The following is a 26,089-nucleotide window of genomic DNA, read 5'->3' as shown; positions in this document are numbered from 1 at the left end:
TACAGTATGCATAGGCCTACGTCACAGCGCTCGCAAGACCCGCTCTTTAAAGCACACAGCGCTCATTTCTCAGAATCACGTAATGTGACCAGGCCTGGTGTAGGCAATCACACAGCTTTGCTTTTCGTCATTTGAAATGAGACGAGGTACGAACTTTGCGGTATTTCTTCTCACGTTCAACATGCTTCCAAATGAAACTCTTAGTGCAACAGAATTTTATCGTATTATAATACACTTGTCATTTAACACGATTTTACTTACCAGAGCGAGATTTTCGTTAGTTTTGCTTGAACAGGTTCGTTCTGAACGATCTGCATCCTGAACTGACGTCACACCACTTTTAAATTTAGAAAACAACTGAAATGCTTGAGATTTGCCAAATGCTTCCTCCTCTTAAGCTGTTCATAGCATTTGGTAGGTTTCTATTGAACTTTTTCCGAGTTTGAAGAATAATTTCATGCATGTCCGTTGTTCATCGTAATCCCGTATTTTCACTAGACACAGAAATCGCCGCACACATAAAACAAGCGTTCACTTAACAGCTTGTAACTCTGCACTGGAAGATCGGAGCAGGTCGCACGACCCCCCATTTTAAACAGAAGGTAGTGCTGCGTATATGGTTTTGAAAAAAAATATATATAAAAGAAAGCTCAATGACAAATTTGTTCTGAAGCCATTCCGAAAACTATTTGAACACATCTCATACATTTAATATTTGTAGGAAATAGAACAGTGTGCTTTTTCTGTATACAATAAAAGTGATCTGTGGAAAGAGAAGATTTGATTAGACTTACATAATAAGGTAAGCTGCAGAATGTAAACTTCATCATAATTTGAAGTTGGTCATGTATCTGCATATGCTTATTCACAAATTGGCGCAATATTTCAGGAAAGGGAATAAACTAGCCAGTTGAAGAATGCCATTTCTTAATAAATTTGAATTCTTGGAAACATACTCTTTCTATTTCTTAAATTTATATTGTGAATGCCTATATATTAAACTTCTTAATTATATACTCGTATATTTAGGTTGAGGAGCTAAAGCTTCGGCATTATTGGTAAGACAGATGAATGAACAGTATAATTTTAAGAACAAAAAATATACAGAGTGGAAATAATATAACAGTGCAAATTTCAACAGCCTATCCCTTGGATAGAGTACAAAAAATTCTAATATAACTTAAGTTCCAAATTAATACTTTTCTTAGAAAAAATAATTTTCCCCTAAATGTTTGGTTTACTCGGTAAGTACTACTCGTACGATTCTTATTTTTACTCTTATCATTACAGAAATTGAAGAAGAATGATTTATCTCTATGTGGTTTTTAATACGAGTACGTAAAATAGAAAATTTTCTTTCAAATTAAATAAAAAAATTAACAGGTATCAATATTTCCTGCCATTAGAGAGTCTGGCGATCCTACTGCTGTGACTATGAGTCTGAATGCTGCTATTCAGACCTGAATTAGTCTAATGTTTGTATTCATAGATGAACCTGCGATGCACTGTTGCCAAGCTACGCAAACTTTTAGTCCTATTTTCTAATTAACCATGCATTTAATTACAAAACAAATAAAGTAAATTTTTATTTATTTTAATGTACTTTATTGCCCCCTAAATCTGCACAGTTATATCACTTCCACTTGTATAAATGGCACAATATGTGTGCACACGCATACGCACACAAACACACGTTGATTTATTTTATTCGACGACACCTATAAAGTTTCTCTGTGTTTCAGGAGAAATTGTCATGCACGTGGTGGAGAGGAGGACTGATTCTTGCCCCTCGACATTGAAGTGGCACCTGCAGACACTAGCGTGTGGCACTGTATTGTTAACACTGGGATGCGGGTTCTTCATCTCAGTTTCAATAGTCTTATATATACTGCTATATACGCGATTCTACCCTCTCGTTATCTTGTATTATATATGGGTATGGTATGATACTGATTCAAGAGCTTCGTTAGAAAGAAGGTAAGGAACTTATGTCAAAATACAGGGTGAATCAGGGGTAAAGGTACATGATTTGAGAGATAATAATATTGGTGATTCTGAACAAAAAAGTTTATATGAAACATATGTCCTGTTCTTAACGGTTTCGGAGAAAACTAATCAAACAACGAGGAACATGAAAAGTGCAGGTGATAGTAAATTAAAACATTGTTACCTTATATTCTGTTTAATTGTGTACTTTTCGTTACGGAACATATTCAAAAAGTCCACCGTCAACTTCGATGCACTTTGCAGCTCTTGTAGAAAGCTATTGTGTTGCTGATCTGAGCTGATTCGGACATTCCTTTACTTGAGCACAAGCATGTAAAATGCGAACGAGAAGTTTCCACTTCGCGCTTGTAGACTTCATTCTTAACCCAACTCCACGCACAGTAATCCAATGTAGTAATGTCGGGTGACCTCGGTGGCCAAGAAATGACTCCACCGCGACCGATCCACTGCCCTGGATACGTTTCATTGATCCTGCTACAACTTAATGTCATTTTAGTTGTGTCCGCATAATGAGTGCTGATGAAGGACATGAGACTGACGCCCGTGATTTTCAACAGCTGTATGTCAGATTCTGTTAAGTACAGGGCTTATTGCATATAAACTTTTTTGTTCAGAATCGCCAATATTATCACCCCTCACACCACGTACCTTTCCTCCTGACTCACCTTGCATAACACACTAAAGTCAAAGGGATATTGACAGAGAAGCGACGCTCTCAAGCCGTTATGATCAGCTGTCACTAGAGCTGTATATAGACAGAGTACCGCAACTGTCTTCCCTACCGCTTGCCGACAATGCGGCGCTCTGATTGGTTCACGTGACCTCGCGCGCTTCTCTGGACCCAAAGCCCGCTAGTAGTAGCATAAGAAAACCATTGAATTCAGTTAAATACTAATTTTCTTCTTAGTTTAAAGGCAGTAAAATGCCACAATGTTGTGCATATGGATGTTACAGAAGGCAAGAAAAAGGTGTACATCTTTACCGGATACCTCAAGGACAGAGAGATAAGAAAAGAAGAAAAATTTGGGTGGCAAGGATAAACCGCGTGTCCATTTACAAAGTAAATTATCATACTAAGTACGAATTATATAAGAAAAAGGTAACATAAAATGGACAAGCTTACATTGGAGCTCTCTACTGCTGTATACAATATTTCTATAATTTCAGTAATTGCATGCACAGCTATGAAAATAATACTTTATAATTTCTATCATCTGTTACCTCGTCTGACAAATTTCTCTGAAGTTGGGGAAAATTGAACAAAGTTGAATTCTCTGTCTGGTGCAACATCCAGGCGATGACGGTATTCTTATGTTTTTCTTTGTCGCCTTTATTGTTTTTATTAGAAACCGATCCATAGAAATGGCACTGTACGGAAATTGATAAACTTAATATTTCGTAAGTTTATTATGCTAGAAACTGTAGCCACACGGTTTTTCATACACGTTACACAGATTTTTGACACTAACACATGGATGAATATTAATAACCAATAATGCGCTTTTCCCTACAAAAGGATCCACTTCCACTGTTCGAAAAACGTATACTTAACATTTCGCACTAACTTAGCACAAACTAATGTAGAACAGTCGAGAGTGACTATCAGGCTGAAGCTGTCAGACAAAAAAAAACTGACGTTTAAAGTCAAAGTACTACTGGAGAAGGATTTTAGAAAGCTGAAGGACAAAAAAAAAATCTTTATTTTGAAAGGAAAATTGACACATGTAAGATTCTTGAAAATAGGCCTAAAACCTTTGTTACACGTGCACTTACAATGGGGGAGAAATAAAACCATAAAAACGAGACATGACGGTCGCACAAGTTCAATGAAAAGAAGGAAAAACGGTAAACCTTGCCCTTCAACATTTCTGAAAAGTAGACACTTTCATTCTATATAAAAAAATGATTTACCCATTTTTAAAGTTATTGTTTTCGTAACGCGGTAAGTGGGTTGGGTGACACTTTCAATGTTTCGTTTTAGAAATTCGATGTCCATCATTCTTTCACCGTGGCTGTTTGAGGATCACTAGAAGAAAAAAAGCATTACTTGAGCTCTAAAAATTAGTTTCCTTTTAACATCTCTCTTTAGTTACTGCTTAGGGAAGATCAATATTTTTCTTCCCCTTTTATGACTCTGCCTTTCCGAATACTGTATTCAACAAAACTCTTACCCTCTTACGATCATGTATGCTACATAGCGAAGAGGAGATTTTCAATGTAAAGTTACAACACATTGTTGACCAGTATAACTAAAAACTATCCTCTAAATAAGTCTCCGAACATATTACATACAGATATTCCTAAATGAAATGAAACAAAATATTATTTTGTTATTAATTAAAAGGGCATGATAAATCGAGAAATAGTGTAAAGTGTGGTAGTAGAAATGTTGGAATGAGAGAGGCAGTTCGAACTTTGAAGTAATTTAGGTCCCATTATAAAGATTACAATGTTAAAATTGACAATATGGATGGAAGAACTCCCTAAGTCACGTTACGTACTTATTTCAGATAATTACTGCAGAATATGATTCTCTGGTGTCTGTAGAATGTAACAATAGTTCGAACTAAGTCATAAACCTTGATATTACACTATTTTATTAAAAACAAGCATCTGAAATTGGAATAAGGACGCAACTCAAGAAAATGAGAAACCATAGGCCTAATAATAAAATTAGGTTACTAAACCATCTTTCAGTATTGCTACTTCTCGTCACTGGAATTCTCTGCCACCTAAAGCCAAGAGCTACCGAACTTTATTTTCTTTTAAATGTAAATTAGAAAAATATCTTACGATGAGTTGCCAGACCTAACGCGTTGCAAATATTTAATGCAATGTATTCCACTGTATTTATTTTTATTTTTTGTTTCTTATTTTTATTGTGTAATCATGTAAATCGTGTTTATTTATCACTTAGCACCAATATATATCCCACTGTGTTGTTTCATATTATTTATTATTATTCGTCTGTTTTTTATTGTGTACATTTTATTCAAAAGTCGGTTTCTGCTTTAATTATGTGAATCTTACTTACTTGTAATCTAATATTAATATGTATTCCAATGTGTTTATTTTTATTTTTACTGTATATATTTTTTATTGAATTATCGGCTTCTGTTTTTGTGTGATTATTATTTGAGTCTAACAACATTAATATGTATTCCACTATGTTTATTTTTATTTTATGAGGTACATTTTTATGTAACTACCTCTTTTGATTTCATTGTGTACATAAATCGTATCAGTAAGTAATTACTTAATTCCGATCCAGTTGTTATTCAACTATGTAAGGAAGTTTCAATCCTGGTTGAGTGTAAGAGAAGGCTTTACGGCCTTAACTCTGCCAGGTTAAATAAAGCCATTATTATTATTATTATTATTATTATTATTATCATCATTATTATTGTTGTTATTATTATTGTTATTATTGTTGTTGTCATTATTATTATTATTATTATTATTATTATTATTATTATTAAACCATTAAAAATTGAGTAAAATGTAATTTCACCTACGAACTATTGTAAAGATTTATTTATGAAAGTATGAGAATTTTAACTAAATTTTTTATTGGTGCATTTTTTTTACTAATTTTCTCATAACTGCATTTTTAGCTACGCACTTCTTCCATCAATCTCGACAATTAATGCTAGCCTTACAAACATATTTCAGGCAACGCATTTTACTGAGAGTGACCGAAAATATCCATGATTATAATAATTATATATTCGAGTATTTGCTTCAAATAATTTTATTTCAATGTTCTAATTTATTTATCTATAGCCTAAGTTTGTGTTTGCTTTAAAAACAAATGTACTAAAATTACTAAAGTATTGAGCTTTTATTGGAGAATACTGCAAACAAACATGAAAGTAAAGAGTTCCACTGAATCTGAATAGGCCAGCCACCTTATTTCATGTATTCTGTTCGATATTGTATGTAAGTAACTGCCATCAAACTACATGAAGAATTCGCGGGGAAAACGATGAATGTCACATTTCTGTTAAGGATTAGATAATGATCTAATTGAGTCTATAACTGCAAGATGTAGTGCTGTTTCTATAGAAAATAAAGGAAAGGATTACTGTATTCGTGGTGATAATTCTCCTTTTTACTATTTTTCATAAGAACAACATTGAAGTTCGTAGTGATCCATTGAATTAGATAATGACATCAACCTTAACAAAACTGTGACATTCATCGTTTTTCCCGCGAACTCTTCACATAATATACTCTTAAAATTCTACCTGTAAAACAAGAGTGTTATGGTCTACCTGAGTTTCCTAGTTCAAAACATATCATTGAATAAAACTTGCAGTACGCCTACATATATATTTGCTCTCCCGTCTAGCCAGAACTGATACGCGAATAACATGTATTTGCAACGCTTCTGATTGAGATATTACATTTAAAAGTTCATAGTGTCATGCGTGAGACATTTAGCTACATGTCAGTATATTTACAATTATTATCAGTGCCCTAGAATGGAATTTACAGCATAAAAACTGAGAGAGCGCGTCAATTTCCCTATTCCAGCAATGTTAACAGAGCGAGCGCTTGGGTCCACCGTCGACCTTTGCGGTACTCTGTCTATATAGAGCTCTAGCTGTCACGCTATCAAAGAGATCACGACATGAGTGAGTCGAAACTATGTCAAGTACCTGTAAACAGACCTATTGGTATGACTTTTTCTGTTAAGTTAGAAGCTCCTTGATGAATGCTACTCGCTTCAAAAAGTCGATTATTGTGTACTGTAATCAATTTGTGGATTTACATAATGTCCTCCAAGCTATCTTAGTAATGACTGCTGTTTGGGACAACTGGAAAGCTGTGTGTTGCTTCTCTATCTAATATGTTCCCGGCAAAATTGTAGCCAGAAAGATTCAATCCCTGATGGAAGTAGTGAACGTCGCTGAATATTTTAATTATGAAAACTGAAATTGTTTTCAACAGTGATTTGAAGGTGTGCTTATCCCAATCCTGGACCATTTTCCTTAACTAAAGTTAGTTGGCATAGCCGGAATTATCAGTGCTTCAGTTCACAGTTTTCAGTTCAGTGACTCGTGCGAGGTTTGTACTTTTGTACGTTCGTACATGGCCTTGATCCGCCAGTTCGAAATGCACAGATAGTAACTTTGCCTCGTTTTCAGGGCTAGCGGTGAGTGACCAAGGAGTGATATGTGAAGACCCTTTTGACGTATATCATATTATGATGTATGAATTTTTGTCTGCTGATTTATCTGACTCCAATTTTTAATCATGATTAAAGCATCTATTTTTTGTCAATTATTTTGTTATTTAATGATAATTGGCAATTACACTTATGGTGTCAAACAAAAAAAAAAAAATGAAAATAGCATTTGATGAGGTGATATTATTTCTATACATATCGCCTACAGCAGAGAAGTCAAACCCGCTTACATAATCGCATGCAGACTTTAGTTCGCTTAGAAGAGATTTACGTCACTGTTACACTCGTTTAAAGGCTAGAAATGCCCGGCTTGACAAGCCTGGCGTACAGTACTTTGAAAATTAATGTGCGATATACAGACTGAATAAGTAGGTAGTAATTTTTTTTTCGGAATATAGAATTGTCACGACCACGATGATATTAATAATTATATTTATTATGTATTTTATTCTTATTAATGTTAATGCACTAGCCAACGTCTGCCAATAATAGGCTAGCAGGATAACAACAGAACTAAAAAACAAAGGAATTGCATATTAATCTTCTGTTAAACGTGCATTTATATATAAAACTAGTGGCTTGTGCAGCAAATGCTGCTGCAAACTAAGTTCGTTAGACGTTCAAATAAAATTTTTTCAGATTTATTTTCAATGAAGAATACTTGTCTTTTTGATAGTTATTTGCTTCCATAATAATGAAACATACTCCCTCTGAATGGATTTTTTTTAGGCCAAATACTTTTTCTTGAATCTATCCAACTTCAGTTTTTGAGTTTCAACGCGAAAACGCAAGTATCAATGTCAGGACGATAGCAGTAGCTATTTCAGGTCATTGTGGATTGTAGGCAAAAGTTAAAAAAATGTCAAGTTTGCTAAGCCTTCGAACAATAGCATTTTCGTATAGCTGCTCCATGTAGAACTTGAAATGTAGAGCGTAAAATCATTTTATCCTACTAAGAGATCTTGCTGAAATGATCTGGAGCCTACAACATTTTCTAGGCCTCTTATTTTATCAGTAAGTAATACCTCTTTATCTTTCCTTAGGAACTGTAATTTTTGCGCTCTCTCGAGCCAATACTGAAGACAATGACACATATCAATATCTACACTACACCGCCATTAAGTATATGAAAAAGACCCAACCCCACTGGTTAATAAGCATAAACATATTTGATTTTTAATAACAATATTATTATCTTACTTAAGTTTTGTAGTTATATATAGCAGCCACCCAATAAATTATAGAAATGAAGATCTAATTCTCTACATTTACGTACATAACCTCAAAACGTTTCACTTTCATGTCATCAATATAGCATCAATATTATGTACAATTAATGAAAAATAGACGCATCATGATATTAACTATAATAATATTTAATTTCTAATGGTAATAATGTCATCAAACCACCTCAAATTTCGTAGATTTGAATATCCAATACACAGCTGTACTCAGAAAATTATACACTACAGAATCCGTTTTTAATAACAAATTGAATTGAGCTCTAAATATGTCGGCAATCCTGCAGGTCGTGGCCTTCGTGTAATAGCCTATTGTTTATTGTAGTGTGTGTTTTGTTCTGAAATCAATCAAGTCGGCCATGATTCAATAAAATTAGTTCTGAAAACTGACAACAGATGGATTTTGGAAAATAGGAAAATTATGTAGGAAAATTGACATTTCACTGAAAACTACTACTTTTCCGAAAAACTTTGGATGCCAGGCATGAAAATGAGGGGCCACTCATTAAAATCCGTTCAGCCGTTTTCCCGTAATTTCCATTACCAGTTCAAATTATATATACAGATTGTTCAATGTTGGTCATGTTATGACTAAGAATGTGACGTCGCGCCGTAGCTTGTCTTTCTCGTTAGCCACGTCACGGCACATGATGAGGTCGCAGGACAGGTATTGCCTCCTCTACTATAGCAGCCACCGGTGGCTGTGGCTAGTGGCTCCGTTTGCGCCCGGCCCAAGACTTTATAGCTGGTAGAACCGAGTGACCGCGGGACTTTACAGTTGGTACAACTGAATACGAAAGAGCGTTATGCACAAGTTGTTTTGTGTATGTTGGTGTTTCGTCCAGTAAACTGTTAGAATTAACGATCCGCAGCATGGGGGTTAATTCTTTGATACGATTTTTCCAATTTATTGTATTATTAATATGCAAACCAAGAAATTTGGTTATTGATGTTTCTAGTAGAGGTATATTGTTGATAGTTGTGTCCAATGTTTCAGAGATTAAATTTGAAGTGGCTTTAAACTGAATTATGTTAGTTTTATTAATGTTTAATGTTTAATGCTATATTAGGCCTATAAAAATTCAACCCCTGTGATGTCAAGGTACACTCCTCGGTGAGTCAGCATACGCTTTTCGCTTTATTTTTCACTGTTTTTTTTTTCTGTTTACAGATCTCCACGCGTAAGAGAGTGGGCCATTTGGAGATATCTTCGCGACTATTTTCCTGTTCGTCTAGTAAAAACAGCGGAATTGGATCCAAATCTGAATTACATATTTTGTACTTTTCCACATGGTGTTCTGGGTATTGGATCTGGGATAAACTTCTTTACTAACGCTAACAAAGTGGACACAGTTTTTCCAAACCACAAATCTTACTTGGCTACAGTGAATTACCATTTTAAATTATTCTACATCCGGGAAATAGGACACGCTCTTGGTAAGTGACGATTAGTTACGAAAATAACTTCTCGTAATGATATTAATGAGCTGACCAGGCATTATCGAAAATTGCATGAAACGTAATAATGCACGTTTGTAATAATGGTTATATAGGTCTAAAGTACCTACTGCCAACACAATAGCATTAGTGGCTATATGGAGGAAGAGATTCCTTTTTTTGATCAAAGCTGAAATTCATTCATTCATTCATTCATTCATTCATTCATTCATTCATCCATAGTTTTCTGCTCCAGGGCAGGTCTTTCACTGCAAACTCAGCATTCTCCAATCTTTCCTATTTTCCGCCTTCCTCTTAGTCATTACATATTATTACTTTAACGGGTTATTTTTAAATAGCATACCGATATAAAATTTCTTATAGAAAAAGTGACGGTATGAAATTTTCTGGTGTAGAAAAGTGCCCATTTCGAGCACTGGCTTCAACCAACCAAGATTCGAGAGTCGAAGTGGCGTAATTAAACTTGCATTTTCTCCTTCACAATATTATTAGAGCCATATAGCAATTCAAAGTGTACGAAACCTGCATAATGAAGTTAAATATATTACTAGTAGAATTATAAACAATGTATATGCCTACCATGTGCAATTCAGGAAATGAAAGAATAAACCGGCCAACAATTTTTTTCGATATGTCAGTTGCATGAGATTATTTCACTGATTCTAAATATTTTTGACGTGCTGATTTCAAATATTAAAACGGTTTTTCTTCTCCATCCTCTAGTTTTCGTGCAATTCGAACTTTTGCATGCCAGCCGTTTATATTTATGTTATCGACAGGTAGTAAGGTAATATTGTTTAGATATGAATATTGTTTCCGTTGTTATTTCATATCTTATCATGGCTACAAGGAGAAGTCAATGTATAAACAACCCAGGCAGTTTCTGCTACATTTGTGGGTATTTCACACTTATTTGACAAAGGTGTAAAATAGCATCCTTTGTGAGGCGCGCTTATAAAGCGTACTTCGGACTTACTATTGGGAACCAACACAAGAAATGGGTCCCACATGGTGTGTGTCACAATTGCGAAGAAATGCTGCGTGATTGGACAAAAGAGAAACATAAGAATTTGCCTTTCAGAATTCCCATGACTTGGCGAGAACCAAAAGATCATACGAGTGATTGCTATTTTTGTCTCGTGAATGCAAAAGATATTGGCAAGAAAAACAAACATAACCTCTTATATCCCAGTATCCCCTCGACAGTTCGACCTACTGTGCATTCTGATGAGCTACCAGTAACAGTTTTTAAAGGGTTTACTACATCTGAAGATAAGGATAAAAATTCGGAGACAAGTGATGAGACTGAAGGAATAGCACAGGACAAGTATTCTTCCTGTACTGAAGAGTCCTTAACTACTCAAAAGTTTAACCAGCCTGAACTGAATGACCTTGTGCGTGATTTGGATCTCTCCAAACATGCAGCTGAAGTGCTAGCCTCTAGATTGCAAGAAAAGTGATTACTGAACCCGAACACAAAAGTTTCACACTTTCGAAAACGAGAGGAGACTTCTTTTTTTTTCATATTATTTTACAGAGAAGAATGAATTTGTTTACTGTAATAATGTCTCAGGTCTTCTACAGGAATTACGTAATACAATGAAAATGATTGGCGTTTATTTGTAGACAGTTCTAAGCGCAGTCTGAAGTGTGTTCTACTACATAATGGCTTAGTAACAAATGTGCTGTATAGCAATACGTTTGTACCACTGAAGAAATTTAGACTATATTGCAATTTAATGTTTATTAATCAATTAATCTTAAGAAAGTTTATGACTGTAAGTATGTGTTTCAGTTTGTATTACTGAAGAAATTTAGAATGTATTGCAATTTAATGTTTATTGCCTAGCTAATTTTAAGACGGTTTAATCAAATATCTCTCCACATACGCTATGAGGTAAATGAGAAAAAATGGACATTGAAATTTTGACACATATCGATTGCAAAAAAAAAAAAAACAGAGCTTTCAGAAAAAAATTAACCTCAGATCTGAAATCAGCACCCACAAATTAGTTAATAACAGCTGTTGATAGAAATGCAACAAAAAATTGTTGGTCAGTGTTACCTTCTTACTTGGATTCATAGCAAAAGTAAAGTATACTTTTTAATAAGAGTTGGAGGAAAACTATAGGCCTACGAGTAAACGGTACCGTTAATAAAATTCGCAAAATGTTAAAAAGAATTCGATTGTGGTGAAATGTATAAACATTCAGTGAGAAAGAATGTGGCATTTCCGTAATACTTTCGTCTTCTTCAGACTTCCATCTCATGCAGTAGGTTAATTGTGTTTATGTTGAGAATAATCGAAAGTTAGGCCTTATTGAAAATAATGAAGATGCCTAACGAGCGACGCTTGATTGCCTGTCGTATGCTGCTATACTTATTTGAGCTAAAGATTTTTTGTGGATAAATATAAAGAAATAATACACTTTAGCCAGAAAGGATATATATTGTCACCTGTTTGAAACGATCACTGACAGTTCCATGTAAAATTGGTCTTTGAGAGAGGTGGTAGCTTAATAAGGGAAGGCTCTTTTTACACAAATAATGAGTTAAACTATTGTACGTATATAAAATAAAATAACTACTAGGAATGTATTGTTAATTATAATGACTTGTATATAGAACTTTACTACAATTTTATCCTTAACTCATTACTTCAGCTTTAGAAAATCATGTGTCATTTTATTACACTTTTCCTTTTTATATTATTGCATTCTTTAAACCAGTGGTTCACAAAGTTTTTCAGAGAATCCCGACTGCGCGTAAGATAAATTTTTGTCTGTTTTAAAGCGCCCGACTGCGCGCGGCGGTCAGTTTTGAGTATAGGTCAACTAGGCGAGGCGATTATTCCTGCATTTTCCTTCCCACTTTTTGGAGACTTAGGACTCTCTATGAATGCCAGTCTATTTGCCACTCATAGGTATGTTTAAAAATGCAGTGTCATATGCCGAAATTAGTCTAGGACATTTGTCAAGGAGTTCAAATACAGTATGCATACCCGTATCGAAATATGACATATGTCAAGAAATTAAAATATACACTTAAATTATATAGCTTTCTTACTCTTCAGGATTTGCAGTCATGAGATAATTTCTTGCCTGTATTTTGAAATTAATTCCTCCATGTACTGCCTACATTTTTCGCAGGCAGATTTAGATTTGTAAGTCTCTGTATCATTCATTTTGATGCAAGTGCTTTTCTGCGTTTGAATGATAACGTCAAAAAAGTTGTATATACAGTGTGGAATGTCTCACAAGCACTGGTTGTTCTTTCTGATGTGATAGTGTCAGAAGCCCAAATTTCTGGGGAATATGCAGAATCATAATCTATGAACGTTGTTAAGTATTCTGCAAAACTTGTAACATTCGTATTGTTGGATTTTATGCTAATTAAATCTTCTACAAATGCATCTGCTACTTTCTGTGGAGAGAGCAAAGCTAAACCGAACAACCAGTGCAACACCATAACCAAACTTTGTCCTCTTTGACTTTTCATAACCTGCAGAGAAGCGCTGGAATCCATTGCTCTATAGAAACACACGTAAGGAGTACATCATTGTAAACACAGCACGCCATTATATACACTCGGAACAATCGACAGTCGTTAACAGTGCTACAATTCCTATAGCCACAACTATTCTCAAAATAAATTATTAACATTATTTACTACTAGTGCTGCCTCACTTCTGTTACACAAGAAAGGCTCGCAAGCATTTGACGTATTTGTGGCACACCTGCTCGCGCGCAGTTGGCCTGTTTACACTTCAGTCGTTTGCGCGCAGTTGGACAAAAATTGACCCTTTCGCGCGCAGTCAGTACCCATCCAACGTTTTGACGTGCGACCCACTTTTGGGAAAGACATTTGTTTGCGACCCCTCCCCAATACCGTACAGGTATTTAACCGCATTAAAAAAATACAAATCTCTGCAAAGTCGAAAACAATGACAATTTTACTAAAAAAAAACCAGTGGATACCACCCAACTTCTAATGTACTGGACTACAAGACGAGAAATCGGAATATGCAAACCTATTTTCTAATTCTTTTCGGCTCCTTAGGCCCGCCTTCCAGATTTTGATAGAAGAATACCTCTAGCTTAAAAGAAGATTTTAAATTATCTATAGCTTTTTGAAACTCCTATTTATGTAAAATAAGTTTCTCGTCATGACTGCTATTGTAACAGAAGCGAAAAATGTTCTTAAAATTGAAAATGATACCAGCGTGTGTGTATCGAATATAGAGTTCAGAGTTCAGAAGCTATTTTCTAAAAAAAGTAGGCATGGTTATGGCATTAATTAAATTTTACTTAATTACTGGAATTTTCTTTTATTTTTATGTTTAACATTGCTTATGTTTCTAAATACAACATAAATGTATGTTAATATACCGTAGCGTCTCTTGTTTTATTTTGCAAACCATCTCGTGTTCTTCCTTCTGCTCTTCACACGACCCCCCCAGGGGGTCGCGACTCTACTTTGGGAACCATTGCTCTGAACTATCCCTCAATCTATACTAATAATAAATCTGTAGCCGAAATTTTTCTGGTAATTTTCGATTTTCCAAAAATAATTGGTCCTAACATATATAATTAACCACCCTGAAACCGAAAATCGCATTTTTTTAAATTTTGTTTGTATGTCTGTCTGTATGTTTGTTACCTTTTCACGCGATAATGGCTGAACCGATTTATATGAAAATTGGAATATGAATTAAGTTCGTTGTAACTTAGATTTTAGGCTATATGGCATTCAAAATACTTTATTTAAAAGGGGGGTTATAAGGGGGCCTGAATTAAATAAATCGAAATATCTCGCTTATTATTGATTTTTGTGAAAAATGTTACATAACAAAAGTTTCTTTAACAATGATTTCCGATAAGTTTTATTCTTTACAAAATTTTGATAGGACTGATATTTAATGAGATAAATGAGTTTTAAAATTAAAATAACGCCATCTAAGACGGTGTAATAAAATAACAAATGACTTCGTCTATAAGGGGCCTTGGACAACAACAATCGAAAAAGGGAATTGGACAGCAACAATCGAAAGCTATTAAACTTAGCCTACAGACAATGTTTCTGTGTTTCTATGAAGTAATATCGGAAGCTAAATCAACCGATTTGTATAATTAATTATTATTTCACCATTGGAAAGTGTAGTTTCTCTAGATGGACATACTGCTATAATGTTATTACAATAACTTCTTAGTAAATCGAGGACAGGTAAGATTAAAATAGCTTCTTATGCACAGAAAATTTGATAGGCTATTTTGCACATTCGTTTTCTGTATTTCTTAAAATAATATTTATGTACACACTCATTTTAATCTCAGAGAATTAACGAACAACGAGAGTGTATTTATTTAGTATGCAGTAATAGTACGTTAGCTTAGCAATCCATTATTTTATAATTCTAATTTTAACTATGATCAATCGAATCGTGTTAAAATACATAAAATAGACTATATATGCAATAAATGCAATGCATAAAAAAATTGGGTAATGAGCCAAGGAGATTATGTTGCGCTTTTGTAAAAGTTGTTGCTTCAGAGATTCAAGAGCCCCCACAACAAATTAAAAACTTTCTTATCGGAGTACATCCGTTATCAACGCACTTTTTATATAATATAATATAATATAATATAATATAATATAATATAATATAATATAATATAATATAATATAATATAATATAATATAATATTTACTAATAATAAATATGTAACCGAAAATCGCTTTTTTGAAATTTTTGTTTGTATGTCTGTCTGTGTGGAAGTTTGTTACCTTTTCACGCGATAATGGCTGAACGGATTTCGATGAAAATTGAAATATAAATTAATTTCGTTGTAATTTAGATTTTAGGCTATATGGCATTCAAAATACTTCATTTAACGGGGCCTGAATTAAATCGAAATGTCTCGCTTATTATTGCTTTTTTGTGAAAAATGTTACATAACAAAAGTTTCTTTAAAAATGATTTCCGATAAGTTTTATTCTATGCAAAATTTGGTAGGTCTGATAGACTTTTAAAATAACAATACAATACGTTTTAACCACCGCCTCAGATTGTAGCGTTGTTGTTCCTGCAGTAATTCCCATGTGCAAAATATACAATTTTTGAGTAGGAAGAAAAAACACATTTATTCATTCCATGGCAATGGTACATAGGAGATCGTGAATTCTTACATTTTCGAAAGAAAGAAATATAATTACATATCACTGTTTATGCTGTATCACTATTTAAGTTATTTGAAGGTTTCAGAACCATAGTGGGCCAAGCGCCATTTACTGAAGACGTAGAAAACAATGGATAAATTTAGTTATTACCATAATTCAATGGAACCATATAGCAAGTAATATAAAGTTTACACATTAAAACTAAATGATATGTCAATCTTCATTAAACTATAGTTGCATGTAATAGCAAATAAGAAACATGTTAAAGTTATTGTCATTGCACCAAATGAGTGCTCTCTGGACCAAAATGATCGCAATTTAATTATTTAAATACAATTTCAATTAAGTAACGTATTAAAGGATTTATCCTTCTAACAAACACGAATGTTCCCTGGATCAAATGTCCTATTTTAATTATGTAATTGAGGGGTTTGGGGGAAAAACCAGGCAGCTCCAATTTTTTTTCATTTTTGAGCTATTTATGCACAGAGGAAGAAAAAAAAATACGCTCTATCGTTTGGTCGAAGAACCAGGTACTTCCAAGAATTATATCCACAGTTATAATGCATTTTGGACCTGCCTCTTTCTGTACATGCTTATTGCTTGGCGGTAAGTTTTTCTTCATTATCTCGCAACGTACTGAATTGGAACTGCCTGGTTTTTCCCCCAAACTCCTCAATTACTTTATATTTATTTCTAACAGGTGCAGCGGAGCGCACGGGTACGGCTAGTATAATATTAAGAAGTTCATTTATATGTTATCTAGTCTTTTAATGAAATTCCATTCGGTTATAACTTTTTCCTTCAATTTTGAAACTGAATTAGTCTGAGTTTTGCCATATTTAAATTTCTCAGCTAATTTTGTTTCAGATTAACCATTTTCACTTTCGCGAATCACTTTGAATCGATCCTCCAACGATGATATACTTATCATTTTACTGAACATGTTTTTACTCGTAACAGCTATACAATGCTAGAAGAAATGAAACTGTTAAACAAGGAAGCAAATACCGTACAGGTAATTCACTGAGGAACAAAAATGATTTTATTTTTGTCTCAGAAAGAAAAATATGTGATTCTGATAGTATTTTTTCTCCTGAATTCAAATATGATATCGGTTTTCCCCCATCACGCAAGGTTTCCGAGAGACAGGCCTTTATAATTTCAAACACTTTAACATTTTCTACATTCTTAACTACACAATATACTAAAAACATTCTGACTCACCTAGAAAATAAGAAATGACGATTCAGCAGTTCTTAATTTAAATATAAATGGTTTTATCTCTTCAGGTTTTTGTCCAGCAACTCCGAAAACTGTGAGCAATGTGTTAAGCAGACCGAACTCTGTACTGGTGCTAATTATAGGAGGAGCTGCCGAAGCTTTCTACAGTCGTCCTGGGAAGTACACATTTTTTCTGAGCCAGCGTAAAGGTTTTGTGAAGATGGCTTTGAAACATGGGTAAGTAGAAGCAATGCAAATGTTTGGTGGCAATTAACCAGAGTATATTTTCTTCTTTCTTAACACTTCCCCAGCAACGCACTATTACCTTCCTTCTTGTTATTCACTACACTAATTGGATTTTGAAACACAGTTATCTCTTTTTCTTTCTCAGTACGGCACTAGACCCGCTCAACTACTTGTTTTTATGGTATGAAAGCAGAATTAATATCTTAAATGATTTTCACTGCTGGTTTTTATACAGATGCCTAGACCTATATTAAAATAAATTCTAGAAGTTTAATACTAAAAAAAAAAAAAAAAAAAAAAAGATTAATTTAGACTTACACTCGTTATAGTAGGTGTACTGTACGCCTGGAAACAGTTTTCGCTTAGTACGACGCCGTTCAAAGAGTGACGTGGGAAAGTAACGGCCCCCTTATCGGTGATTCCAGCTTCAGCTTTCGGCAGTAATAGCTTGCGACTTACGTTAAATTACAGATGTAATTTATTGACTTGCCTAGTAAGAAGTGCTGGAAACTGTCGACCATTCTATATAATTAGGTATATTTCACATCTTTTGAAAGCTTCCCAAGCTGATTGCATTGGATACACCTGCCTGTTGAGCTAAATTTCTCAACGATTTCATGCGAGTTCTGTTCTAGCCTATAGCATAATACGAGGGTTGTAAATAAAGTAGTGGCAATATAGACAGTACGAACACATTATTGAACTTACATGGAAAATACATTTACATCTTTTCAATATAATCATCAGCGTGTTCCTGTATCTTTTGCCAAATCCGTGGTAACCGTTGAATGCCGTTAGCGAGGTTGTTTCTGTTGGTCTCTGTGATGGACTGCCCTGCTGCATTAAGCGCTGATGCAATATCTGGAAACCTCTTGCCTCAAAGTGGCTCTTTCAACCGTGGAAACAAGTCGTAGTCACAAGGACTCAAGTCAGGGGAATACGGAGGATGTTCCAATACTTCCCCATCCCATCTCTGTAGCAATTCAGCCTCTGCTACTGCGACATGACATCGATCATTATCATGCAAGATGAAAGGTGGATTGCCTCTCAGGAAATGTGGACGTTTGCGCCGCATAGCTGGACGTAGGTTGTGTTCGAGAAAATGTTGGTAGTACGCTGCATTAACATTTTGGTCTTGAGGTACGGAATGGCTAATGATAACACCTTCACTGTCGTATGCCACTATCAGTATGACTTTCACCCAAGAAAATTCATATCGCACTATTTTTGGACGTGGTAATCCTTTGTGGTGGCATTCATTAGACTGACGCTTTAGTTCAGGCTCGTATGCCCATGCCCACGTCTCGTCAATGGCAACAGTACGTTACAGGAATACGTCCCCTTTGTTGTGGTATCTCTGTAGGTGGAGTTGAGCTATTGCGCGTCGGTGCCAATTCTGTACTTCTGTCAGGTTATGAGGAACCCAGCGTGCTGCAATATTTCTCATGTGGAACTTCTTGTTCAGGATATGCCACACAGTTTGATGACTGAGTCCAACCTCGATGGATAATTCTCGTACAGTCCAGCGATGGTCAACAGCAATGAGACCTCGCACTAACTCCACTTGTTCGTCACAAATGAACGGGCGACCTGTGCGAGCCATATGTGCCGTCTCATTCCGACCCGTACGAAATGCAGGGGCCCATCTTGCAACCATCCGATACCGTAATGCTTCGTTGCCACAAACTTCAAGTAACCCTTGATGACATTGGTGTGCATTTCTACCATGGGCTACCTCGATTTTTATTCACGGTCGCTGCTGAAGTTTAGTAAACGTGCTTTAGAGCAGTTAAAACAGTGCTCTACATTTAACCACGCACAATAACAACATCTGGTGTCATAGCAACCGGTTTTATCATTCAATACATTGACAATATCTCCAACTACGATCACCAGTTGTCTCGTATCGCTGCGAGTGCGCATGACCTATTCCCGGCAGTGTTGCCACTACTTTATTTAATTATGCCATCGACTTTTTCTTTGGTTAGAACGATACTTATGTTCCTTCTCTTTTTATTCGAAGTGAGTCGATTTTTCTCACTTATTTTCACTAAAACCCGGATTGTTAAATCAGATGGCTGTTGAACGTCAAGATATTTCCTTAAAAATATCACGACACATTTTGTACGATTTCTTCGCAATATAGGCCTTACTTACTTATGGCTTTTAAGAAACTCGGAGGTTCATTGCCGCCCTCACATAAGCCTGCCATCGGGCCCTATCCTGAGCAAGATTAATCCAGTCCCTACCATCATATCCCACCTCCCTCAAATCCATTTTAATATTATTCTCCCATCTACATCTCGGCCTCCCCAAAAGTCTTATTCCCTCCGGCCTCCCAACTAACACTCTATATGCATTTCTGGATTCACCCATACGTGCTATATGCCCTGCCCATCTCAAACGTCTGGATTTAATGTTCCTAATTATGTCAGATGCAGAATACTACGCGTGCAGTTCTGTTTTATGTAACTTTCTCCATTCTCCTGTAACTTCATCCCTCTTAGCCCCAAATATTTTTCTAAGAACCTTATTCTCAAACATATTTAATCTCTGTTCCTCTCTCAAAGTGAGAGTTCAAGTTTAGCAACCATAGACTACAGAAGAACCTATAATATAACTGTTTTATAAATTCTTTCACATTTTTTGACAGCAGACTAGATGACAAAAGCTTCTCAACCGAATAATGACAGGCATTTCCCGTATTTATTCTGCGTTTAATTTCTTCCCGAGTGTCATTTATATTTGTTTCTGTTGCTCCAAGATATTTGAATTTTTCCACCTCTTCGAAGGATAAATCTCCAATTTTTATAGTTCCATTAAGTTAAGGTTAGTTTATTTAAGAGAAACTAACTTGTAAATATTTATGTGAGCCATTCTGTGTGTTTTTTTATACAGGGACATCATTTTATTTTTACTAACATTTTTAATATTAACCTGTCTATACCTTCAGAGAACCGGAAACACCGCTTGCTCCCCCCTCCAAGACTGGAGTTCGATGATACTGGCGTAAAACACAAATCACTCTTATAGGTATAGGATGGAAGAAAAGTAGTTCATCCATTTACGTAAACTAGGAAATATCGCGATTTTGAGTTTGACAATTTTCATTAGGTTTTTCTTTAATCAAAGTACAGTACTGTATTAAGAATAAGTGCTTTTACTCACGAAGTGAGTTATCCATGCGAACGTATTCATTATGCAGTGTATATTATACTGTCTACAGAACATTAGCGTACAATATAGAGAAAGAAGTTAAATTGAAAAATAATCATAATATGAATATTTAAACACAATTTTGAAAATGGTGGCCGTTCATTTCGATACAGGCTTCAGTTCTTTTGTGCATATTATCGCACTATAGACTATTGCATCTAATTCCAATTGCCAGTTTCGTCCTTCGTACTAGTAACTCATGTTGAAATAATTCTGTACCTACTCTACGTACTGTAAATTCAATCTTCACTTCTGCCCGACCCGAAAATATAAAATTACTCAGACATGCTATCTACTGTCCGTCCAAGTGGTTATGCCGCAGGATTGTAGAAAGGGAGGAAATCACGTGACAATTAATTACTTAACGAGGCCCTTTTATTTAAGTTAAATTAAACAGCTGTATAATATTACGTAAACTTCCAATTCCTAAGAGAAATTAATGTTTTCAGAAAAGAGCTAAGACAGCCCAGCTATTACAGAGGGGCGAGCAGAAGCAGGTGGGGGAAATCGGGATGCGACTTAGGCAAATAGACAGCACCTGTGCGAAAATATGATTCAATATTGAAAGCTCTTTCGTCACTGGAAAACGCGAACATATTTCTGGAACGTACTATACTCAGTAACTCAGTACTGCTTACTATCTGCGGTCTTAGTTCTGTGTGGAGTTGGAACTTCCTTAGTAGAAGGGGTGGGAGTGAAGTACATTAAAAAACTCAGGTACAATAAAAATTGAAGTAAAAATAAAATGATGTCCCTTTACATGGGATATTTTAACTTTAAGTATTCAATGACCCACGTATAACAGTAATGATCTTTATTAAACAAAATGTGTACAAACTTTTCAGTCATTTTTTATTTGTTCTGGAGATCTGACTAGGGACCTCGCAGAGTGAGGGTGATTATAGAGGGGTCTTTTAAGATTACGTCATGGAAGGGATTCCGTTGGGCTCACTCAAGGGGGACAGGGGGCAGCTCTTACGTTCTTGCTGCTGTTGCCGTGTCCTCAGATTAGGCCTGTTACACACTTGAAGAGATCTCGCTAGCGAGAAAAATCAAAGATTGATAACATGGATTCAAACGGACGTCCACACACTGGAAGAGATTCTCATTCGATGCGAATACCTCGAGCGAGTTTCACGATGAAATCGGTAGCTCAGCGAATTTTCTTGACGCATTTATCAAAGATGTTTAACATTATTTTATACTATTTATAACGACTGAATGTAGAAAAAGATGAAGTAATCACAGGTGGCAGTGAATGTATTAATTTGTTTTTATTGACAATGAGGAAAGATGGCTGATAATAATTTCAGTAAGAAACTTATCGAACTTGTACGATGCCACCCTTAGGCCTATTTGTATGATACACGGGATGAAAACTATAAAAACACGAAACTTAAAGAAGAAATCTGGAGACAAATATCAGATGATCTCAAAATAAGTAGGGCTATATTTTATTTTGATGAGCTTTAATTGTATTAATTATAACATTTGAAATTGTATCTTTATGTCTTAACAGTTGACATAATTTTAATCAGAACATAGCAAAGAATCCTCTATCGTATTATGAACTGCACAAAACTGAGGTCTATTCAACCTGAAATAAAGCCTGAACGTATCATCATCCAAATCCGAAATCAGTGACCGAAACTCGCCTTCATCTTCGTGAGATACAATGTGATGTCTTATCCAGATTTTTCTGACTTTAATTTTAGGTCTACATTTCCTTTTCATTAACAAAATGTAACTCCATTTCGTCATCATCTGAAGATTCAGATTCACCATATTCGCATTCGTACATCATTTGTAAAGTACGACAATATACTCGTACTTAAATACATAACCTGTACTATTTCCCCCAACGAGTGCCCAGTATTCAAGTTGACGTTGTGTTGAATATTTCGGGAACGGAAGTTGAAAGAGTGGGATTTTTAACAAAGTGATGGTGGATAATTTGACAATAATATCGCATTTATTTCAATTGCTACTTATAATGAAATAGTATTTGTCTTTTAATAGGGTTCATTTTTTAATAGGACGCCTCTGGTACCCGTGATCACGTTTGGAGAGCCTGATATTTATGACCAGGTGGATATTCCCGAAGGATCATGGCTTAGAAGATGCCAAGAATTCATCAGAAAGATAACTGGCGTTGCACCAATAATTCTTTACGGCAATGGGCCACTGCCATATCGTCGACAAACCACCACCGTAGGTAAGACAAATCATTTGTCATGCAGTATAAAATAATATGACAAGGTATTCCAGTAATATTAACGAGTTGACATTAGAGACACTGAAACCAGGAATCAATTCTTAAGGTTATCTTACACGACGAAGCCAATAATAACAATATGGATCAAAATATGATGCACATAACGACCTGGTGAAGATCCGGATATTTTTAACTTTCGTGGAACCAGTACGGAAGTTTTTACTTGAAGTAGCGAACCACAGATCAGTTCTTATGTGATGACATGGTTCACTGGTTATGATCGTGCGCCAAATATTCCCGTGTTGTCAAGTCTAATTATATACTGTGATTATCTGTTTACCATATATAGGTATTTTCCATATTACATACATACATACATAAGTATTCTATACATGGGTACGTCTTTTACTGCAAACCCAGCATTCTCCAATTTTTCCTATTTTCTGCCTTCCTCTTTGTCTCCGCAAATGATCCATAGGTCTATATCTCATCATCTGATATCTTCTTTTGCCCCGAACTCTTCTCCCTTTCACCATTCCTCCCAGTGCATCCTTCATTAAGCAGTTTGTTCTCAGCCAGTGTCCCAACCAATTCCTTTGTCTGTTTTTGATCAGTTTCAGCATAATTCTTTCTTCACCCACTCTTTCCGACGTAGCTTTATTTCTTATTCTCTGTCTGTCCATTTCACACGCTCCATTCTTCTCCATATTCATATTTCAAATGATTCTATTCGTTTCTCTTCTCTTCGTCGTAATGTTCATGTTTCTACTTCATATAATACTATACAAAGCACTTCACTAGTCTCTTTCTTAGTTCTTTTTCCAGGCGTCTGCAGAAGATACTCCATTTTCTACTCGTATTAAAAGCTTCCTTTGCCATTGCTCTTCTCCTTTTGACTTCCTGGCAGTCATACAACAGTCCTAGTTACAACAATACAACAGTTCCACATTCTTATTTCCTATTTGTTATAACCTGCCATTCACATGACGAAACATACCTACACTTAAACTAATCATCTTTACTTTTTTTCAATCCTTAGACTCTTGCAGCTCCACTTGATTAAGCAATCTTTTATTTAGATACTTCTCCAATAATTGCCGTATAAAAATTAAGAACCTTGTTTCGATATCTCTTTCCTCTGATTCTTTGTACATAGTGTAACTGCTGCTTAATGCACACTGACGTTCAAATAATTAATTGTTAATATTGTTTCAGTTGGGAAGCCACTGCCATTGGAGAAAACTCTTAATCCTACTCAAGAACAGATTGATGAGTTGCATCAGAAATTCACCACGGAACTTGTAAAACTCTTCGAAGAAAATAAAAAATTGTATTTAGAAAATCATGAAAAGGTTCACCTCGTTATCAAATGAAATTTTCTTTGTATTCGTACTGAAGCTGGATTTTTCTTTGTTGAATGCACAGAAACTTCAGTACAGTGCAAATTTTATATTCTCGAAGTGAAGACAGAGCGATGGTTTCTTCATATGCCATCACTAGGGGACGGATTTATATCTACCTAAAGTGTATTAAATTGTAAATATATATTTAGCTATTTTCATCAAAATATGTAATTAAATATGGACTTAAATTATAAAGAAATGGTATTTTTCATTATATAAGAATGTTCACCTAGCACAGTGTGGTCCAGCTGTTTTTGATTGAAGGGTCAGATTAATTAATTTCGAAATTAATTCGCGGGCCGGAATAACAATATAGGTAGTCTAATAATAGTATATTAAGTTGTCATCATTATTAGGAAATGGAAAGAAATATGACACATCAAACTATTTCGACTGATCTTTACAAACTCGAAGATTACAAAGATAATAATCAGATGCACTTAATTGACCTGTGTGTTGGTTTACTGTAGATTCAATATCCATTCGATTTGTGCAGTGACGACTTCAATAAATCTTATGATAACTTGTTCCTGTGCTTAGTTTTTTACAATTTATTGATAGAAAATGCACATTCACAGACATATATGCTACCAAACATGGGTTGTAATAATTATTTTAAAATTAAAATTTCGCAAGTTTGGATACTGTTCCTTGTTAATTAGTTCAAAACTCAAAGGGCTGAAAATCTGTCACGGACAGTCGCGCCGACTTCAATAAAATATTGGAGGGGGGGGGGGAGCACCTCCATCTAATATTTTGAAAATCCAAGCTTCAACGACATCACTCGGAACACATACTTTAACGTTTTCAGTGCGATAACAATTCAAAATTAAATTTCTGTTTATGCTTTACGTTAATATGTAGATTGAAATACAAGTTAGAGTTTGTACTAAACTGAAATAAGATTTATATAATTGATTAATAAGTTATTAATAACAACCGTGCTACTAGATTATGTAAACTCGAAACATGCAATTCAATATAAAATAGTTTAAGAAATAAAATAATCAAAACAAATTACCTATTTTAACGAAAGTCTAGCGAAGGTATGGTTGCGCAACTCATTTTTTTCCGATGAACTGGTCAGCTGTAGTACTGAGATCCAACGTGCTGGTGATGTTTCGGTGGCAAGTGAATATAGCGATTGAATTAAGTGTGCTCTGTCCCATTGTTGACCTTAAGTAACTTTTCAGCCTTGCAAGACTCGAAAACTATCTTTCAACTGTGCAAGTGGACACCAGGACAGTTAATACAAGTCGTACTAGTTTAGTTAATTCTGGAAGCATTTCTGACGCACATTTTAGAAACTGTACAACTGAAGAAAATTATTTAAGGAGTTCGTATTCACTTTTGAATTCAAAATGTCCACCATCATATTACGGTGCAATGTCAGTCTGTCAGAACCAATATCTAAAAAATTTGCTATGTCCGTAACATCATTGCTTCTATTTGTGACGATTGTTTCAATGTTAACCAACAAACGTGAAGCAGCATTTTCAAATCTACAAACAAGACACTGAACGGAAACATCAATTATTTTTAAAACATTTCGGACGGTACATATCCTTAGGGATGGAAAAACTGTGAGGGGCACTTCCAGGATCTAGTCTTTTCGGAGTGCATCTTTGGCGTGGTAGCTGTGGTTCTTGTAAGTGAAGGAAGGGATTGGGCAATATTTAATATTTCTTCCCAAAAACGTGTCATAGGTAGT

General features: G+C 35.1%; 1 protein-coding gene across 4 annotated transcripts in view; it reads left to right on the top strand.

Moving 5' to 3' along the window:
- LOC138692167 (2-acylglycerol O-acyltransferase 1-like) overlaps positions 1 to 24,577 on the top strand; it is an 85,544-nt gene extending 60,967 nt beyond the window's left edge. For all 4 annotated transcript variants that reach the window (XM_069815202.1, XM_069815204.1, XM_069815205.1 and 1 more), the window contains exons 2-6: positions 1,743 to 1,977; positions 9,611 to 9,876; positions 17,367 to 17,535; positions 22,797 to 22,975; positions 24,191 to 24,577. In XM_069815202.1, coding sequence (XP_069671303.1) covers positions 1,743 to 1,977; positions 9,611 to 9,876; positions 17,367 to 17,535; positions 22,797 to 22,975; positions 24,191 to 24,348 — 1,007 coding nt within the window. In that variant the 3' untranslated portion in view covers positions 24,349 to 24,577. The remainder of the gene's footprint in view (positions 1 to 1,742; positions 1,978 to 9,610; positions 9,877 to 17,366; positions 17,536 to 22,796; positions 22,976 to 24,190) is intronic.
- Positions 24,578 to 26,089: the final 1,512 nt, after the last annotated feature.

The sequence above is a fragment of the Periplaneta americana genome, chromosome 16, assembly GCF_040183065.1.
Source record: "Periplaneta americana isolate PAMFEO1 chromosome 16, P.americana_PAMFEO1_priV1, whole genome shotgun sequence".
In the NCBI taxonomy this organism is placed as follows: domain Eukaryota; kingdom Metazoa; phylum Arthropoda; class Insecta; order Blattodea; family Blattidae; genus Periplaneta; species Periplaneta americana.
This window is presented reverse-complemented; position numbering and strand designations above follow the sequence as displayed.